At 43.9% G+C, this 18,004-nt stretch overlaps 1 protein-coding gene across 1 annotated transcript; it reads right to left on the bottom strand.

Moving 5' to 3' along the window:
• Positions 1-8,216: 8,216 nt before the first annotated feature.
• Positions 8,217-17,996, bottom strand: LOC103807096 (5-hydroxytryptamine receptor 5B-like; the record flags this gene model as incomplete). Its single annotated transcript, XM_009079815.1, has 2 exons — positions 8,217-8,549; positions 17,595-17,996. Coding segments are annotated over 2 exons (735 nt in total), but the record flags the coding sequence as incomplete, so codon positions are not given.
• Between the last annotated feature and the right edge of the window lie 8 nt (positions 17,997-18,004).

The raw sequence follows: 18,004 nt of genomic DNA, 5'->3' as shown, positions 1-18,004 counted from the left end.
GAATGCCGTAAGAACGAAATGCTGCTGTCCAAGCTGAAAGACAGTTCTTCCTGAGGAACTCCAGCTGGTGAAGTTCATAGAAGATTGTTCAGTCCATTGAATCTCTTTTGTGAGGTGACAGTTATAACTGCAATGTAGATGTACATATATAGATATATATAAAAATTATATATGCACAGCTGTAAAAGTCTGTTTTTTCCAGTATGTATTCAGTTTACATTCCCTTGTCACATGGCTGTATATTCATTATTGCCTCCACTACGCAGTAAAGAGTTAACACAGTACAGCAAAATAGAAATACTGTCTAATTTTATTTATTTGGGTTTGGGGGTTTTTTCCCACAGTAAGGACAGAGGGGGTGTCTTTTATTTGGGTTTTAACACTGAATTAGGTGAAGATTCTGGAATAAGTAGATATGTACTGTGTAGTATGTCCAATACCACAGGATGAGCACTGCAGGATGCAGTACTTTGTTAATTTTGGCCAACCCCTACACAGAATGAGATTCTTGAAACTCATTTCATCAGCTAATAACCTGACATTGTTTTACTTTACACTCTAGCCATAGGTAAGAGTCCAAATGGTAAAAATTAATTTCTAATGGTTAAGACATAAGAAAATGGAAACTTACCTTGGATAATTCCTGGTGTAAAATTATAGATCTATATTTTTATAAAGTCTAGCTGTTGTATAAATTTCTTTGAAATTTCATTTTTATATATAGAGAGTGTGCTTGTTAAATTAATAGCTCCAGGAAAAAACACTTTAATCACTAGGACCATCATGTTATCCCTGGCTGGGATGAAAATCAAAGTCTGTGTCACCTGTAATATAGGAAGATAAAGACTGAGACACTGCTCAGATGAACTGATGCTCACCTTTGAAGACAACAACCTACTTACTCTGCTGAAGATTTGCTCTCAGAAGTTTAGAAGCTTTGTGGGACACTTTCTGAAACATTTTTATATCTGTATATACAGTATTTTATAATTCAAACAGTTGCTTTTTGTACTTAACACCAGGATTTTGGACTGACTTCTTACTGTACACCACATCTTCAGGAGAAGAAAATCCATGTTCCTTTTCCCCAGTGACACTGCTGACAGTGCTGTTCGATTACTTTCTATGGCAGTGGATATAAAATAAAGGATGTTTGGAATCCAGTGACATTCTACTATTGTGTTTTTAAGGTGGAACTTGCCTTGGAACCTTTGCCAGGCTCTCCAATTACAAGTGCACTGAAAGGTGAATTTTGTCCACAGTCACTCCCAAGGATGTTTTCATGTGTCACACAGTGATTGCCAACACTGTGTTCTCTTGGTGCTTTGGGCAAACTTTGTGTTTCAGTGTTTGGCACAAACTGTCAAAGCTGGGACATGCAGAGGTCCATGGAAGGTTATGCTTGTACTCCATAAGCATCTGCTTCAGGTACAGAATTCTCTGTGGAGACAGCACAAGTTCATCACACTACAGCACCTGATTCCACTCCTTTTGAATGCAGCTCAAGGTCTGATACGAGCACAGGGATTTGGGTAAACTCTGTACTTGGAATTGGAGCAGTGTAGGCATTGGTTAAGCCTTGCATAAAGAGGCTGCTGACATTGTGTCCAGGTAGAATGCAGTGAGCTGCCAGGACTGTGGATGGCTGGGTTCAGTGTGCTGTATCTCCTCATAAATTGAGACACTGTTTCTGTAATGTCCTGTTCCTATTCCTTCAGCGTAAACAGAAAACCTTTGCCCTCAGCCTGCTGGTACCTTGCTCACCCTCACTAGTTAGTGACTGATCAGACACAGGCTGCTCCTCTTGTATCCACTCAAAATGTCAGTCTGCCTAGGGCTGGCGAAATAATGAAGGCAAAATTAGATTCCAAGTCCCTTCAAAGAAGGAAAAAACTACATTCAGCATTCCTTCACAGGAGGAAACCTGCACTGAGTGCTGCTTGCAGACTTTATGTAGCCAGCTTTGATAGTACGAGACATTAGTTCTTTCTACAGACTTTGCCCTCTATAAAAACTGCAATGTTCTTCCTAGTTTTAAGTCAAATAATTCAACTTCGGCCACAATATAACCTGTTTGGGAATTCCAGCTGTGTTTGTGTACCATGCAATTCTAAAAAATGTAACTTGTATGGACATTTCAATTTGGGATTTACCATTTTTAGCACAATTATCAAGCAAAATTTCCTAGGCAGGTTAAGTAATGAACTTGGATGTAGAGTAAGTGAGGTGATTATTTGTTCAGTATAATGTTAAACTTTATACCTACCTGCTACACACACAGCAACCTGGAAAATTCAACAAGGAATAGAGCAGTGTTAGATCCATTGCTCTGGCTAGGAGCTAGTGATTTTGACTAAGATATAAATCTGGGGTCTGTGAAGATACAGTTATTACAGAGAATAAATCAGAGTCCAGATTACAACTGACTGTCTACAATAGATAGAAGCCAGGGTTGATGGACCCTTTGCCTTCAGACCCAGGGTGAGGAGAGGAAAAAAGGCTGGAGAGGTATGAAAACAGTTACATAGAATCACAGAATTTTAGGGGTTGAAATGGACCTTACAGATCACCCCCTGGCAGGGACACCTCCCACCAGAGCAGGTTGCTCAAAGCTTCATCCAACCTGGCTGTGCACACTGCCAGGGTTGGGGCAGCCACAGCCTCCCTGGGCAACCTGTGCCAGTGTCTCACCACACTCACAGGGAAAAACTTTTTCTAATATCTAACCTGACTTTCCCCTCTTTCAACTTGTACCCATATATCAGCTGTTCCTTGCTTTCTGACACAGGCTGTATGTGCCTTTTCTTCTGATACCTCGGAAGGAACCAATAGCAAGGGCAATCTGTCCTAATTCTCCATTTCAGCTGGTTTCAAGAGAGGAGATAGGAGTTTTTCAGTGTTTTACTTCAGTAGTGCTGATTTCTTTACTTAAAGGAAAACATTTTGCCCTGAGTTCAATTGATGCTACCAGGCATGTAACATTTACAGGACTTGCAACAAAACTTCATTTCTTTTTTTATTTGCTAGAGCCTCTTCAGAGCTTAAACTTACATAATTATTTTGATGTGCTGGTGAATAAATGCTGTAAAATAAGTCAGCCCTTTGTTTCAGAAGCTGAGAGTCTCTGAACTTAAAGCATACACTTACTTTTAGACTGTGACAGCCTTCTTTAAATGCAGTTTCACAAGTGCACTTGCAAAGCATCTTTTTAGAGTGAAATCAGTGCTATACACTTGACAAAATCCAGACAATCTTACTGTCACAGTATATCACAATGGATGATGAGGTACTGCACCAAGTCACCACTTGTGTGAATAAAAGAAAATCCTTGAAGGCAAGTTAAAATGTGACCAATATTTTCTTTAAGGGTTCTTTTTTTGTTCCTCTTTATTTCATGAAAAACCTACTTATCGAAGTGTGACCTTAGTGTGTAGATTCCTGAACCAGACAGTATTTGTTGGGGGGGAAATGTATGACACCTGAAGAATTCTGTGGGAAAGTGGCACATGGTACTCTTCATTCTCCAGTGGCACAATGGTATGGGCATACACAGCCATACAGGAGATGGCAAAACTTTCAGCCAAGCAGTTCAGAAACACAAAATTGCTTGCCTAAGACCAAGGGTGTTGCTTCCTCTGTCTCCCTTTGTACAGCTGCTGGTGCTTGTGCAAAACAGACAGCTGAGGAATTGGGCTTGGCTGGTGCACCTAACCTCAGAGCAGCTTTGCTCAATTAGGTATCTAAGTGGGACACAAGACAAGACAACACACAAATCTTACTTGTTTGGGTGCTGGATGACAAACTCTAAGGATAGTCTATTATCTAAAAAACTGTATGAACCCAAGTCTGTGTATTCATGCAGTATCTACCCAGCCATGGTGTGATCCAGCTCGTTAGGAGCAGAGGCTGGAGTGTGGCTGAAGGACCCGCAGCTCCTGGGGACAAGAATGAATTTCTGAAGAGCTTTCACTGTGGAGGCTGTGGCATGGATGTGGGTCTCCTGGAGACAGGAGCATAGAGGGTTATTAGCATCTTCTGTTCATCTCATCTTCCAAAGCTCTTCATTTCTGCACAGCCTGGACTCTTAACAGCATAACAAACTCAGGCCTCAATTCCAGTACAGCTGCTGCAGGGCTCTCAGAGCTTTGCTGCAGGGTGCAGCAATGCCCTTCTGCTGAGCCATAGGCTCCAGTGAGTTTCTGTAGGAGCAGAGTCAGTGTCAGGAGAAAAATTAAAACTAGTAGTCCACTGTGTACAAGCAGAGGTGATTGGTATACTCCAAACTGGCAGCCTCTGTTTGGGAAAATAAATGACCACATGTCTAAGCTCTGCCAAATGATGTTTCTTTAGAACAACTGCTTTTTATTTGCTTTGCTATTTGGATAGTCAAGATGCTGTGTCATTTATCTTAATTCATATGGGAGTTGTATTTTCCATATTTTCTTTGGTCCAAGGATTAACTACACAGCAATAACATAAGATCTAAACCCTAATGTGTGAGTGCCAGAAAGAGAAATCTTAGCATGCTTTTCTCTTTCCTCTTTTTTCAATTAAAATAAACTTCCAGGCTTTAATAGTGAGAGTAATTAATCACAAAGTACCAAGGGAGGTAGAATATTATCCACAGTTTGAATGTATTTTAATCAGGGTTGATGACTATCCAACAGCTTTGCTCCCGTTGCACCAGGTTACTGGGTTTGGCACACAAATCAGAGGGTAAAGCTCTGTGCCTGCTGTGCCTTTCCTGACTATGAGTGGGAAGCAGCATCCAGCAGGTTAGGCCATAACCCCAGATAACATACTTACTTTGCCCCACAGTGAGCTTAAATTCCATGTGATTAAAAACCAGGATTTTAAATTCTGAATATGTGCTGCTGCTCTTCTAAATGCAGCCTGCATTTAGAGCCAGTGTGGGAAGCTGATTTTGTTAAGAGCTTTCTAAAGCCACTGTAATGAAATGGAAGCTGTCCTTACTGCTCGTTGCCTCTGGGTGTGTATGCAGCCAAGCTGCCTGCTGGGCAAGCCTGTCATTCTGTAACGCTGCTGCCACAGATGCCTGGGTGGGCAGAGCACTAGCTAGTTATCTACAGAACTTCTCACAGCAAAATTACAGAGGCTCAGACTCGCCTCCTAAGGAAGCTAAATTCATCTCTGAGGAGGTGGAGAGTGCGTTGTGTGCTGCGTCAGTGCCTGCTCCAGCTCTCCTAGCTGCAGGCAGCTCTCTGCAGCTCAGTGTCTGCAGCAGAACTGTGCCAGGGCACAGCTGCACTGCCCTGCACAGTGACCCTACAGCCCGGTGGTGTTTTCCCAAGTTCCAGCTGCCAAGCCTAAGTAAAACACACCTTCACAACCTGTGTTGCTGCTTGGAAGGATTCCTGCACCAGACCCAGACCCGGGTGTTTCTCCAGTCGTCTGGCACACACAGTTGGAACAAGTATCACTGCTGCAGCCACAGACTGTGATGGGCCTCAATTTCAGTGCAGCACGGTTGGCATTAGATTTGTGTAGTAGTAACTACTTGTCTTACCAGTCAAAAGGGATATAGGCACTAAAATCTGGCTAAAAGAGGTGGTGAATTCACCATCCCTGGAGGTTTTCAAGACGAGACTGGATGTGTCACTTAGTGCCATGGTCTAGTAACCACAGTAGGGTTGGACTCGATGACCTCTGAGGTCTCTTCCAACCTGGTTAATTCTATGATTCTGTGATCACTGGAAACCTCAGGAATGGCCCCATGCAGATTTGTATGCTTTTCAACACCAGCTCAAGATGACCATCTCCTTCCATGTCACCTGTCTGGATTTTAAGGGTTTTAGAGCAGTGACTCTCTTACATGAAAACTTCAATTGACTTGAAAAATTTGTCAATGGTTCTGAACGAGGCCTGCAGGATTTAGTAAACTCCAGGCTCTTACATATGTATCTTTCTTCTGGTTTAATTAAGCCTCCAAACACTAGTTTGAACAGTAGCTGTTCCATATGCAGGCAAGTTGAGAGTCACAAGGGAAAGCTATTTAAATTGGCATTTCAGTCTGAGCCACTATCTAACAACTCTTTGAAATTCTAGGTTATTAAAATTTCTGAATTCCCAGTGAGAGCAGCATCTTCTGCAGGAATACAAGACACACAGGTGGCTGTGGCTGCAGGCACAGCAGGTCACACTGGACTGTCACAGCCCGTGCGAAGTACAGCAGTGCCTGACCTCACCACAATCTGTGCCAGGTGGTTCCCTTAACGAGCTGCAGGAACCTCTACTTATAGTTCAAATCACTTAGAAAGGAGCTGGAACTTTCTTCAATCTAAGTTGCCCATATACCTGACACTAAGCTCAATTAGACATCACCAGGTACATCAATCTCTTTACACTGCAGTAAACTCTGCTTTAAAGTTAAGCAAGTGAAGGCTGCACATTGTTTTGTTTTACAGCATACAACAAGCTACTTGATAATACCTTGCTGACATGGCTGTCCAGGATGTCAGTTCCTAGCTATGGAAAATACACCTGCTACCATTGCCTGGGAGAGACTGACAGGATACCAAGGCTTTGGTAGGAGCTTCATGGCCAGCACCAGCATCAGTGCAACCCCTGTTAGCTTCATAAGTGTCAGAGATGAGGCAGAGTGTGATATGCTGCAGCGAGATCAAAATGTCAGTGGTGCACATTGCTGGAGCTGAAATTCGTGACTTTTAGTCATTCTGTGCAGTTCGTGTTTGCCTGAGGGTAAGCTTTGAATGAAAGGGTTGGTTAAGCAGCAGAAAACACAGAAGTGGCAGAGAAAGGCACTGTAAAAGGCTAAACCTCAGCTGTGATGTTTGCTCAGCCCCATCAGAGCTAGGATGTTTTGCCCCAATGGTACCTAAGGAAGCTTTAGGAGATGGAAGAGGGTTTGAGACTGTGCCAGTGAAAAGCTGCCACACTACAAATACTCAAAGATGCTGTCAGTTTCTCCCCTCAGGGCAGGGGAGGAAGTAAAACCCACTAGAGGAACAAATACAGAGAGAGAGAGAGAGTTGGCAGTATGTATGGAAATACTTATCTTTTAATTTATTTATGTATACATTGTTGGGACAGGAGTGCTTGTCAGATCTTGGAAAAACAATATAAGGTTTGGGCTTGAACCCCTTTGGGTTTTTGGAGTCACTCAGACCTGATGGCATCAACACCTTTCTTACAGTGGGAGGAAGTTGATGAAAAGTGACAAACTGGACTTCACTCAGGTAGGGCGATTGAGCACCACATTCATGGTGCAAGGAGCCCAGACACAGTGCAGACACTCACCTGCCACTGCCAAGCAGCCACGTGTTGCTGCCAGCAAACCTAGTGACTGACACATTTGGTGTAACACAGATGCACGTTCAGTTTTAGGGCAGCATGAGATAATAATGCATACAGTCCCCCATCACTTGGAGGTACTGGGTGTCTATCTTGAGCTCACCTACCAGAAAACAGGGAGAGCCTGAGTGCTGCAGAGTAAGAGCACACACAGGAGAAAATTCCACGCTAGATCTCCTCCTGTGCAAGCAGTGAGAGCACATTCTCAGGAACTCTGAATAATTTTACACATAGCTTTAAAATTTCACACCCAGGGGACTCCAGGAGACGTAACTGACCCAAGTGTCACCAAGCACTGCTGCTTGCTAGAGCACACACAGCCCCAAATCATACCAGGGCACGTTTCTGAGTGGCTTAGTCATCCACTTTAATTTCACATCAACTCAACGACTGATTGAATACAGCACGTTTATTCCCTTCCAAATAAATCTCAGACATGAAACCAGCATCCTGCCCATATCACAAACATTTTGGTATTGCTCAATTAGCAGCTCCCACTGGTGCCTTTGCTAATGATGAGAGAGCTACAGCATGGCACCCATGGCTGGTTGGATGAGATCAGTCGTGTTGGGTTTGACAGTCACAGACACACACAGAGCTTCGCTTGCAGACCTTAACACATGTTGATTTCAGGAGCAGACGGGAGGTATTCACTGCTTCCATCTTCTTTGCCAAACCCTGGAGCAGCACATATGTATTTCCAAGGGGGAACTGTAAACTGTCAGAGGGTTTATATCCAAACATCTTCCATCTTCTGTTTCATTGTTCCTAAATCCCCTCAAGTAGCTCTTGTGCATGAAAACTGTACGTATCACAGGCACGTTTCCCTCATGAAATCTCTGTATTATGCAATAAAGGAATCCTTTTCTCCTCTGTGTCACCTTTTATCTCTGCTTTACAAAAAGGTTCTTGAAGGCATTGTTGTAATTTTTGTTAAATGCTGTATAAATGAGAGGATTAAAGAAAGAATTGGAGTAGCCAAGCCAAAGAAAGATGCTTTTCCAGACGGGTGGGATGTTGCAAGAACAGAGGGGACTTATTAATTCTGTGATGAAGAAAGGGATCCAGCACAGTACAAAAACTCCAATTAAGATGCCAACCATCAGAGCTGCCTTTTTCTCTTTCTGTTCTCTCCATGTTTCTCCATCTGTCTGGAAAGTGATAGCTGCACGACGAGCTGTAAACACCATCTGTGGTTCATGCGCAGCTTCCTTCACCTCAAAACAAAAGCAAACATGGTTTCTTACCACGACAGTTTGTCTGAGTGAAGTATTACTTCTAAATGACAGCACAACATCTGTGCACCTACCACAAAAGGCCTCAACTCCATTCCCTCCACGTTAAAAGAAAGAAAATGCCCCAGAGTGCCAAAGTTACCAGACTTCTCATTATGTTGGAAAAGCTGCCAAGTGTGACTGACAAACGGAGCTAAATAAAGAGTAACTGATGCCATGTGTGTTGTGGGATTCTTTTTCAGTTGATGTTATTAGATGCCTTGATACCTTGTGGGAAATCAGGTTGTTAAGGAAGGCTAACTAAGGCACATGCCTTATGCCTATCCCCACGCTAGACTGATGGTGCTGCATGACCTTTAGGGTTTCTCAGGCCTGAATCACACATGACTTTCATTCTATTTCAGGTCCTTTGGGTCATTTCTCTAAGGTATTAACTAGGGAGGCACCTGCAACAAATGCCTGCTCTTTGACTACAACATAAAGCTTCTTTCTTCAGCTTAACTGCCTGGACACAGCTCAAAATCCCATCTCTGGTGGGTGCAGGTGCCACTTGTTCTGTAGAAGGGACAGAACACACACACAAAAAAATCAGCTAAATCTGCAGGAATTTTTTTTCCCATTAGAACCTTTTTTAATGAAAGAATGGGATTTGAATTAAAGGAGAGTTTTAAGAAATGTGTCTGATCTTTGGAAAATGCAATACACAGTGCCAACACAGTGTATGACAGTGGCAGCATAAGGATGCACCTGAAGTGATGTACCTCAGGCACTGTGCCCCCATTTTGTATTAGCTTATAAAATATCCTGGTAGGAATCAAAGAAAAGCTTTGCTGGAGAAGCAGCATTTTCTGGTCCTCATTTTCACTCTCACCTGTCTCTCTATCCTCAAGACTGGATGTGGCACTTAGTGCCATGGTCTAGTAACCACAGTAGGGTTGGACTCGGTGATCTTTGAGATCTCTTCCAGCCAGGCTGATTCTATGATTCTATTTCAAACAGATCTACTTGGTATTCAAAGGCATACTTGGTATATCAAAGGCAACTGCAGGGTCCTGCACCTAGGGAGGAATAACCTTAGGCAACAGTTCAGGCCAAGGGCCAACCTGCTGGAAAGCAGCTCTGCAGAGAAGGACCTGGAAATCCTGGTGGACAAGGAGCTGTCCAGTGTGTCCTTGTGGCCAAGAAGGCCAATGGTGTCCTGGGATGCATTAGAAGAACATTAGGAAGGTCAAAGGAGATGATCCTGCCCCTCTACTCAGCCCTAGTGAGGCACATCTGGAGTGCTGAGTTCTGTGCTCCTCAGTACAGGAGAGACATGGAGCTCCTGGATCGGGTCTAGCACAGGGCTACAGAGGTGATTAGGGGACTGGAGCATCTCTCTTGCAAGGAAAGGCTGAGGGAATTGGGCCTGTTTAGCTTTGACAAGACAACCGAGAGGGGACCTGATCAATGTATAAAAGTATCTGAAGATAGGGTGTGTCAAGGGGATGGAGCCAGATGCTTAGGTGGTGCCCACTGACAGCACAAGGGGCAACAGGCATGAACTGAAACAAAGGAAGTTCCACCTGAACATGAGGAAAAACTTTTTCACTTTGAGGGTGACAGTACTGGAACAGGCTGCCCAGAGAGGTTGTGGAACCTCCTTCTCTGGAGACAGTCAAAACCCATTTGGATGCAATTCTGTGCAACCTGCTCTAAGTGAACTGCTTTAGCAGGGGGGTTGGACTAGATGATCTCCAGAGGTCTCTTCCAATCCCATTCTGTGATTCTGTATTCTCACAAAAAGTACTCCATTGCCAGAAAAACACCATTTCGATTGGCCTTTGGTTCCAACTCTGGCTACAACAGAAGTTACACAAGAGCAGGGAAAATGTCAGCTACTCCAGGCTGCTGACAGTGCTTCTTGTCTCCATCTCTCTCACTAAGGGAACGACATTCATCCATGCAGTGAGTGCAGCACAGTGCTCTGGGTGACAGCATGACTGTGGCAAACACACTCTGGGCATACGTTATTAATGTGCTCAGAGCCTAACCAGAAGAAGATGCTCCCTTGTGATTTTAATCTGAAGATGAAAGTATCTGCAATATTAAAGTTCTTCTAGGCACTACAGTTATGAAGACAGTGCAATAAAACAAACAGTTTAAGGATGCAACCTGAGGCTCTAAAATTCACCCAAGTGATAATTTACTGGCACTGCAAGACTTTGACACTACTCCAAAGATGGCTTGTTGTTAAATTAGCTACATATTCCACGTGCACGTGCCACCTTTGTGCAGGCTTTATAATAGATGGAGGCCTCTATTTAATATGAGCACAGCGACTCAGAGAGGGAAGCACTGGCAATGGCCAAACGATCACTCTTCAAGATGGATATCCCTGTCTGCACCCTGAGACATGAGACATGGCTGCAGAATGTAAGAGCAGCAGATTATGGGCACAGGCAAATAATGGAGGCAAATGAAAATCACATCTGCTCTGACAATTAAAATGGGACACCCCTCATGTAGCAAGGATCACACCATTTGTCTGCAGAAGGACTTGCTCTGCACATCCTTAATCACACTCTGCAAAAAGGGATGAATGCATGACACGAGGACAAATCTGTGACAAGCAACCCTGAAAGATTATGTCTTAGCCCTGAGGAATAGGTACCTAAGTGCCTCTTGGGAAGAGCCACACAAAGGACTTTGTCACTAGCACTGGGCACAGTTTGGTACCATATTTAACTTTCAACTCTTGCTCAAAAGATAGAGCTTGAAGTGTGCCATCATCAAATCAGAGCCTTTTTGTTCCTTCAGGCTTTAAAAGGCTTGTTACTCACCTGAAGAATTTACTATGAGATACTCTTTTACCACTTACTTACATATTGTGAGAAAAAATTATTTATTTTGATAGAAGATACCACAGTCATGAGGTGTTTTCCCCAATGAAGCCTTAAGTTACAGCCTGGTCAAGCTCCTGCTGATGTCAGAGGAATTTTTACAGACTTCACTGGTTGTTAGATCAGGCCTCTGAATACTAAACAGCAAGTGGAAACAGATCAAGATATGTTTTGTAAATTACAGTTGTCTTCCTGTCTATGTAATTTCTACTTTCTCTGTTACATTATGTTTTGTCATTTATTTTTTGACCAGTTCTACCTGGAACTTCTGAATAATGCTGTAATAACAGTGATGATAATAATAACAGTGGAAATAGCAGTCTGGTCCTTTAAGAAAAATAACAGGACCTCTCATGGAAGCTTCCATCAAGTAAATGTGTAAATACCTGCAGCAGACTGGAGATATTTTGCTTCAATTCTCTGTAGGACAAATCCTTTGAAAAGGACACAAAATGTTCTTGAAAAGGTAACTAGCATCCCTGCTCAGCAAGGTTGGTGACTTCAACAGACAAGTACTGAAACACTGGAAGCTGTGTGAGAGCTCAGCTTTCCATGCCCATCAGCATCCAATGCTCAGCCCACACCCTGCACACGCTGAGAATGACCCTGGCTCACTTGGCTCTCCATCAGGCTCACCCAGAACCACAGCTGCCCCTCAGCCCTCCCAGCACGGGGTCCTGTTCCAAGTGCCAGCCCTGCTGTGAGTGCTGCCACTTGGCAGACCTGAGAGCCACTGGGCAGCTGCTCCTGGCTGGTCCTGTCACAACAGGGCCCAGACTTTGCAGAGGGTTTCCAGTCAGGCTCTGTGCTCAGCACTCCTGTGCTCAATGCCCTGTAAATGCATCAGCTCTGCAGCACTGTGCTCCCTCCTGCCTGGGCACCATCCACACCTCCTGCAGGACCTCCAGCATCTCACCCCTGCTGTGGGCACTGATTCAGGAGGGAATGAATCCAACAGATTTTTAAAGTTAAACACGGATCTAATCAGAAATGCCATTTGCATCAGAATATATGGATCAGTGCAGAGTGCAAAGCTGGGAAAGTCCAACCTTTCAGTTTTATTTCACTTTTTAATTTTATTTTTATTGCTCTCCTATGATTTGCTGCAGACCTGACTCATCTCCCTGGCCTGGTTGGTGCAAGATTGTCTTTGCTACAGCTCTCAGCCTCCAAGACCACATTGTCACGGATGTTTGGTATAAGCCAACCCACACAGAGTCCATGGAAAGTAAATTAGTCTGCTGCAGGCAAACGCTGTTGGGGCACACAGTGCTGACAGGGGAAGGATTGCTGAAGGATTCCCTCCCTGTGCAGACATGGGGCAATCCACCATAATTTGGCATTGTCTGAACAAGAGCACAGGCCAAAAAGATTATGTAGCTGCTTTCCAGTCTTGCCAGTTGTGATTTGCTTGAACTAAATGCAGCTCAGACAATACCAAATATGAAGTTCCCAGTGCCAATCCTGGACGCTTTGCACACCTCCAATTTCTAATGTAATCACAATACCTGACAGTTATCCCTGTACCACATGGAACAAAGGGCAAGCCCATTCTGGGCACACTGATAAGCACTACAAGTAGGCTGTGACAGGGGAAAAGGTGGTCACAGACTGTAAATTAAAGCAATCCATGGAGGTGCCTTAGGTTATACTGGGGACATCTCTCATGTGAACATCCCTGCACACTGCTCTCACTTGGTGTCTAGCAGCACACTATGCCTGGGGCACAGATTTCCTTCCATCAGCCCAGGCACTGCTCCAGGAGCTGAGTCGGGAGCAGTGGGGGAATAGCTGGTATGAAAGGACTGCTACTCTGAGGCCAGAATTAGGTTCTGAATTCATGAAATCAGCTATTTCCAGGACAACAGGCTCTGAGAAGTGCAGAGACAACTGCTTTCCAGTGAGAATAATGAAGAGAGTAAATGAAGGAACTGAGTTCTCAAATACAAATTCCTCTACAGACACAAAGGAGTTTAGTTTTAGTTTCAGAATTTGTTCTTCTGTACACTGATCAGCAGTTACAGCTCAATGCCACTTCTCTTGTTTGTCTGTGCCCAGTAAATTACAAAATTACTAAATGGCTCTATGTTCCTAGAGCTGTGTGTTCCCAATCTTGTGTTCCTAGCAGTGTCACAAAAAATAGGCTACTAAGGAGCATCTGACAAAATCCCTTGATTTAAAATGTTCCTTATAGCTCTAATGATTGTTATTACTGGTCCTCCATGGCAGATACTCTGTGTGTTTGTCCTGTACCTCCAGGGCCTGCAATAGCAAAACAAGAGTAAAGATGATAAAAATAATCAAATCTGACTTACTACCACAAATTCAGGGTCTTGCCTATTGCAGTGATTCATCAAAGGTCATTACTGCCTCAGTGCAGTGTTGGCAGACTTCTTGCTCTTTGAACAAGAACACGAGAAACTGAAATGCACAGCAAAGGATCAAAACACAGGAATGTGTAGACTTTCTTGGATGCTTCACCAATACAAGAAACAGTTTGTTTGATAGGGAGAACACCTGCATTTTCTTCTGCTGTAAGCAGGAATAACTCTGTATTTCTCTCAGGAAATCACTAACCACTCCACTGATTCCTGCCTCACCTTTCTCCTATCTGACATTTGCTGTCACTCTTCCAAGACAGTTGAACTTTATTTCCTGACCCATCTTTTCTATTTGTCCAGTCAGAGGCAGAAATAAGAAATGGAAGGCCTGTGACCCCCTCAGAGAAGGAGAATCTGTTTTCTCTCCCATATTGTCTTGACTGGTTAAGTGGGTTGAAGAAGCTGAAGGGTACAAGGTACAAAACAGCACTGCACTGCTCAAGATTTGGGGCCTGATACTATCTAAAGGGGGAACAGCGGTCACAGAACTGCAAGGTTTGCATCATGCCTCATTTCTCATACACTATACCAGCACCCTGAGAGGAACAAAAAACACCAAACACAACCAACCTAAAAAACCCCAACCATCAACAGACCTTGATTTTCAACTCCCTACTTGGAAATTTAATCCCAAATCAGCAATTGCTACTTGTAAGTAATCCAGACATTCAGATCCTGTCATCATGGTTTTGCTGGGCAAAACCTATGCTACAAGGGACTTCATTGATTTAAAAGGGCACCATGCAACAGTACCTGCTGGTTTTCAAGCAGTCTCATTTATTTCAATTGGGCTGTTTACAGAGAGAATTATTACCTCCTGTCAACAAGATGTGACAGAGCACAGCTCTCTGTCAGTGATGGTATGTCACTAGGGTTTTTTACATGGGTCACCCACGTCACTATTGTCTGTAGAATTCACTTATTAAGGAGACTCATAATTGGCAAACAAACAATTATAAAAGCACCAGATTAATTTAGGGTCCCATTTCTGAATTTTTTGTTTGTTTGTTTGAAGAAACAAGAAACAAGCTCTCATTAAAACTAGAAGCACCTCAGACATTTCATGTCCATGTCCCGCACCTCCATTTTTTCAAAGGTTTTCAAAACATGTTTTTGATAACACAAGTAAAATTTTAATGAAAAGTGACCCAAAATAGCTATTTTGTATCCTTTCTATTCTGCACCTCTGTAAGAGTATAGAAACATACGGTGTACATGTCAACTCTCAGCTTGGAAGAAATGTCTTTCTCTGTGAAAAAAAACAAATATATAAATTTTTAACTCTCAGCTTGGAAGAAATGTCTTTCCCTGTGAAAAAAACCAAATATATAAATTTTGTGGCAACCTGCAAAGCACTTTGGTGCCTGGCTCTGCTGGCTGAAAGCACAGTGCAAAAACGTCAAGATAACATCAACCCTGTTCCATTTGTTGCTTCAGTTTCTTCAAGACATTCCTACTGATGTATGAATACTATGAACTCAAACCTCTTCCTCTTTAAAGTTGCCAGAATTATCCAGCTGGTTATACCTCAAGCCCCAAACTGCAGCCCTAGCACACAGTTCCATACCAGTGCTACCTGACAGCTAATTCTGAGTGCAACACAGACATTGCTCCCAGCAGGGATCCCTGCTGTCACTGCTCACCTCCAGACAGGGAAGCATTGCCAAAACCCCCTCTAATGTTCCTCAGATAACTAGTGCAGGGCACCTGGAGAGAGAACTGACACGGATGCAGAGGGCAATTCACATCCAGAGTAATGGTGACAGAAGGAAAACGTTGCCAGGGTGAGTATGAATGGTGAGCATACTCAGAGAAGGAAGGGATGAAACAAAGTCCAGGAAGGAGAGACTTTAAGGGAGAAAGAAATGGAAAATTAGAGTGAAGTGATGAGCACACCAAGAGAAGCAGCAGAACAGAATTTGCCCCATCAGAGAGCAGGACAGAGCTGATGCTCACAGCCTGATTACCACTGCATGGGGAGAAGCCAAGCTGGATCACCTGGCCAGGTTTACCACATACCCTGGCAATGTTATCTTTGTGTTTGCACGTTAAAAAAAAAAAAGGTACTGCCAAAGAAACAAGAGTGATGTGTTTGAAGATTCCCCTCCAGAACTCACTGGGAACTGCTACTCTTCCTGTGGATGTGATGGATCCTGCTCCTGTAAGCATAAATAAGATCAGGATACAACTTGTTGACCAAGTCTCAGTCTCTTAAAAGAAAGCTGAGAAGAAATGTATCCTGAATGTCATCCCCCTTGATCCACAGGCTCATTTAATGTATATATATGCAGCTGGGCTTCAGCTCTTCCTTTAGGTGAGGACTAAAGGTTTGCATTTGAATCACAAAAATCTTTTTGAGTCAGCAAATGGAGCTGCTGGGACAATGGGGAAAGTTGCCACTACATACCACTTGCAGATTCAAGAATCTCTGTTGTAAAAGGAGAGGTTAATAGATCAATCACAGCCAATATAGGAAAGATAAATAACCACTGGCTTGAGCATTTGCTGGTATTGCAATAACAGCTAGGCTGGCAACCTCTCCAAATTGGGTGTTCAGCTCACACTGACAGGGCCCTTTTGTCAGTACAGCCTAAACCAGCTCCCAGACGCTGCACCAGCAAAGAGCACTTAGCTGCCAGCCATGCTGGGCCCAGCTAGGGCTTTTGCAGGGAGAACTATGACAATTAGGAGCCAGACTTTTTCTTGCTGAAACTGACATACCAACGTGTCTCTGTATTGGCTTAAGCAGCAATGTCTCTGCTCATTTAGCTCCCCAGAATTTTAATTCTAAATCACCAGTCCTTTGTATGAGTATGTGTGTATGTAAAAGATAAAGCTTGCAAAACCACTATAACAAATCAGCTGGCTTTTGTGCTTGGAAAGATTTTACATTATCTCCAAGTAATACATTCATCATACTTAAAATAATTTGGCCAGAAATTTGGTACAAACTAAGGGGTGAAGGTCATAGGGGAAAAAAGAATGGCACTAGAGGAGACAGTCTCAACTTTTCTAACAGATTTTATGCTTTTGCATAGAAAACACCTTCATAAATCAGTATATATTAAAAAATCTTCAGGATATTATGATCCAAATCTGCAAGTCCAACCGACTGCCAGTGCTGTTATCTCCTGCTGTAATGTGGGGACACAACTTACAGACTTTTATTTGTGACCATAACACGAATGTGGCTTTTAAGACCGGTAATTTTCAACTAGAAATAATTAAATTTGCTCATTGCTTCAACACTATGCAGTGAGCAGTATTCAAAGCAAAACAGCCCAAGAACATCAATCAAGTGTATAATTTGCTTATTAAAATCTATTCAGACACTCAGAATCTGTGCTGGTAGATAAATGTCATGCATTTACTCTGCACAGGACCTAGGGATCTGTTTCTGCTTTTGTTTACCCCACCAACACCATAAATAAAATAAAGAGGCAAAGACCCCAAGGAATGGCAAATTCAGAGCAAATATAGGATTTTTAGATGGCTCACCAGATTGGCAGTGGATGTACCTGTCCCTTATGACACGCAGGGAAAAAACAGAATAAAGCTCCTCTCCAACAGTGCTGCTTTTTGACTGCCTAATTACTGTTCACACCCAGTCTCCAAGAGACAAACTCACAGGGAGCCCCAGGGCAGCTCAGAGCCTCCTCACAGCGACAAAACCACCCAGGCAGGAGTGACGGCTGGGACAAGAGGAGCAGCAGGAGCACAGCTGCCTGGGGAGGCAGCGAAGCTCTCCCGTTCCTCAGCCTTACCTGGGCAGTCTCCGGCAGGGGCACCACGACGTTCCTCCTGCCCATGTGGAACTTGGACGCCTTGTAGATCTTCCAGTAGACGAAGAGCACGACGCAGAGGGGCAGGTAGAAAGCCCCGCCCGTGGAGACGATGGTGTAGGACGGGTCCTGGCTGACCTGGCAGCGCTCCTGCTCGGGGCTGTAGGTCTCCCCCCGGCCCAGGAGAGGGGCGAGCGAGATGAGCGCGGAGAGCAGCCAGGTGAGCGCGATCATGACGTTGGAGATGCGGCGGCGGGCGAGCAGCGTGTACTGCAGCTGCCTGGTGATGGACCAGTAGCGGTCCAGCGCGATGGCCGTCACGTTCCAGATGCTGGCGGTGCAGCACAGCACGTCGAAGCAGACCCAGACGAGGCAGAGCTCCCGGCCGAGCC

This window comes from Acanthisitta chloris, unplaced genomic scaffold (genome assembly GCF_000695815.1).
Source record: "Acanthisitta chloris isolate BGI_N310 unplaced genomic scaffold, ASM69581v1 scaffold18318, whole genome shotgun sequence".
NCBI lineage: Eukaryota > Metazoa > Chordata > Aves > Passeriformes > Acanthisittidae > Acanthisitta > Acanthisitta chloris.
Note: the sequence above shows the minus strand (reverse complement) of the source record. Positions and strands in the feature narration are given on the sequence as shown.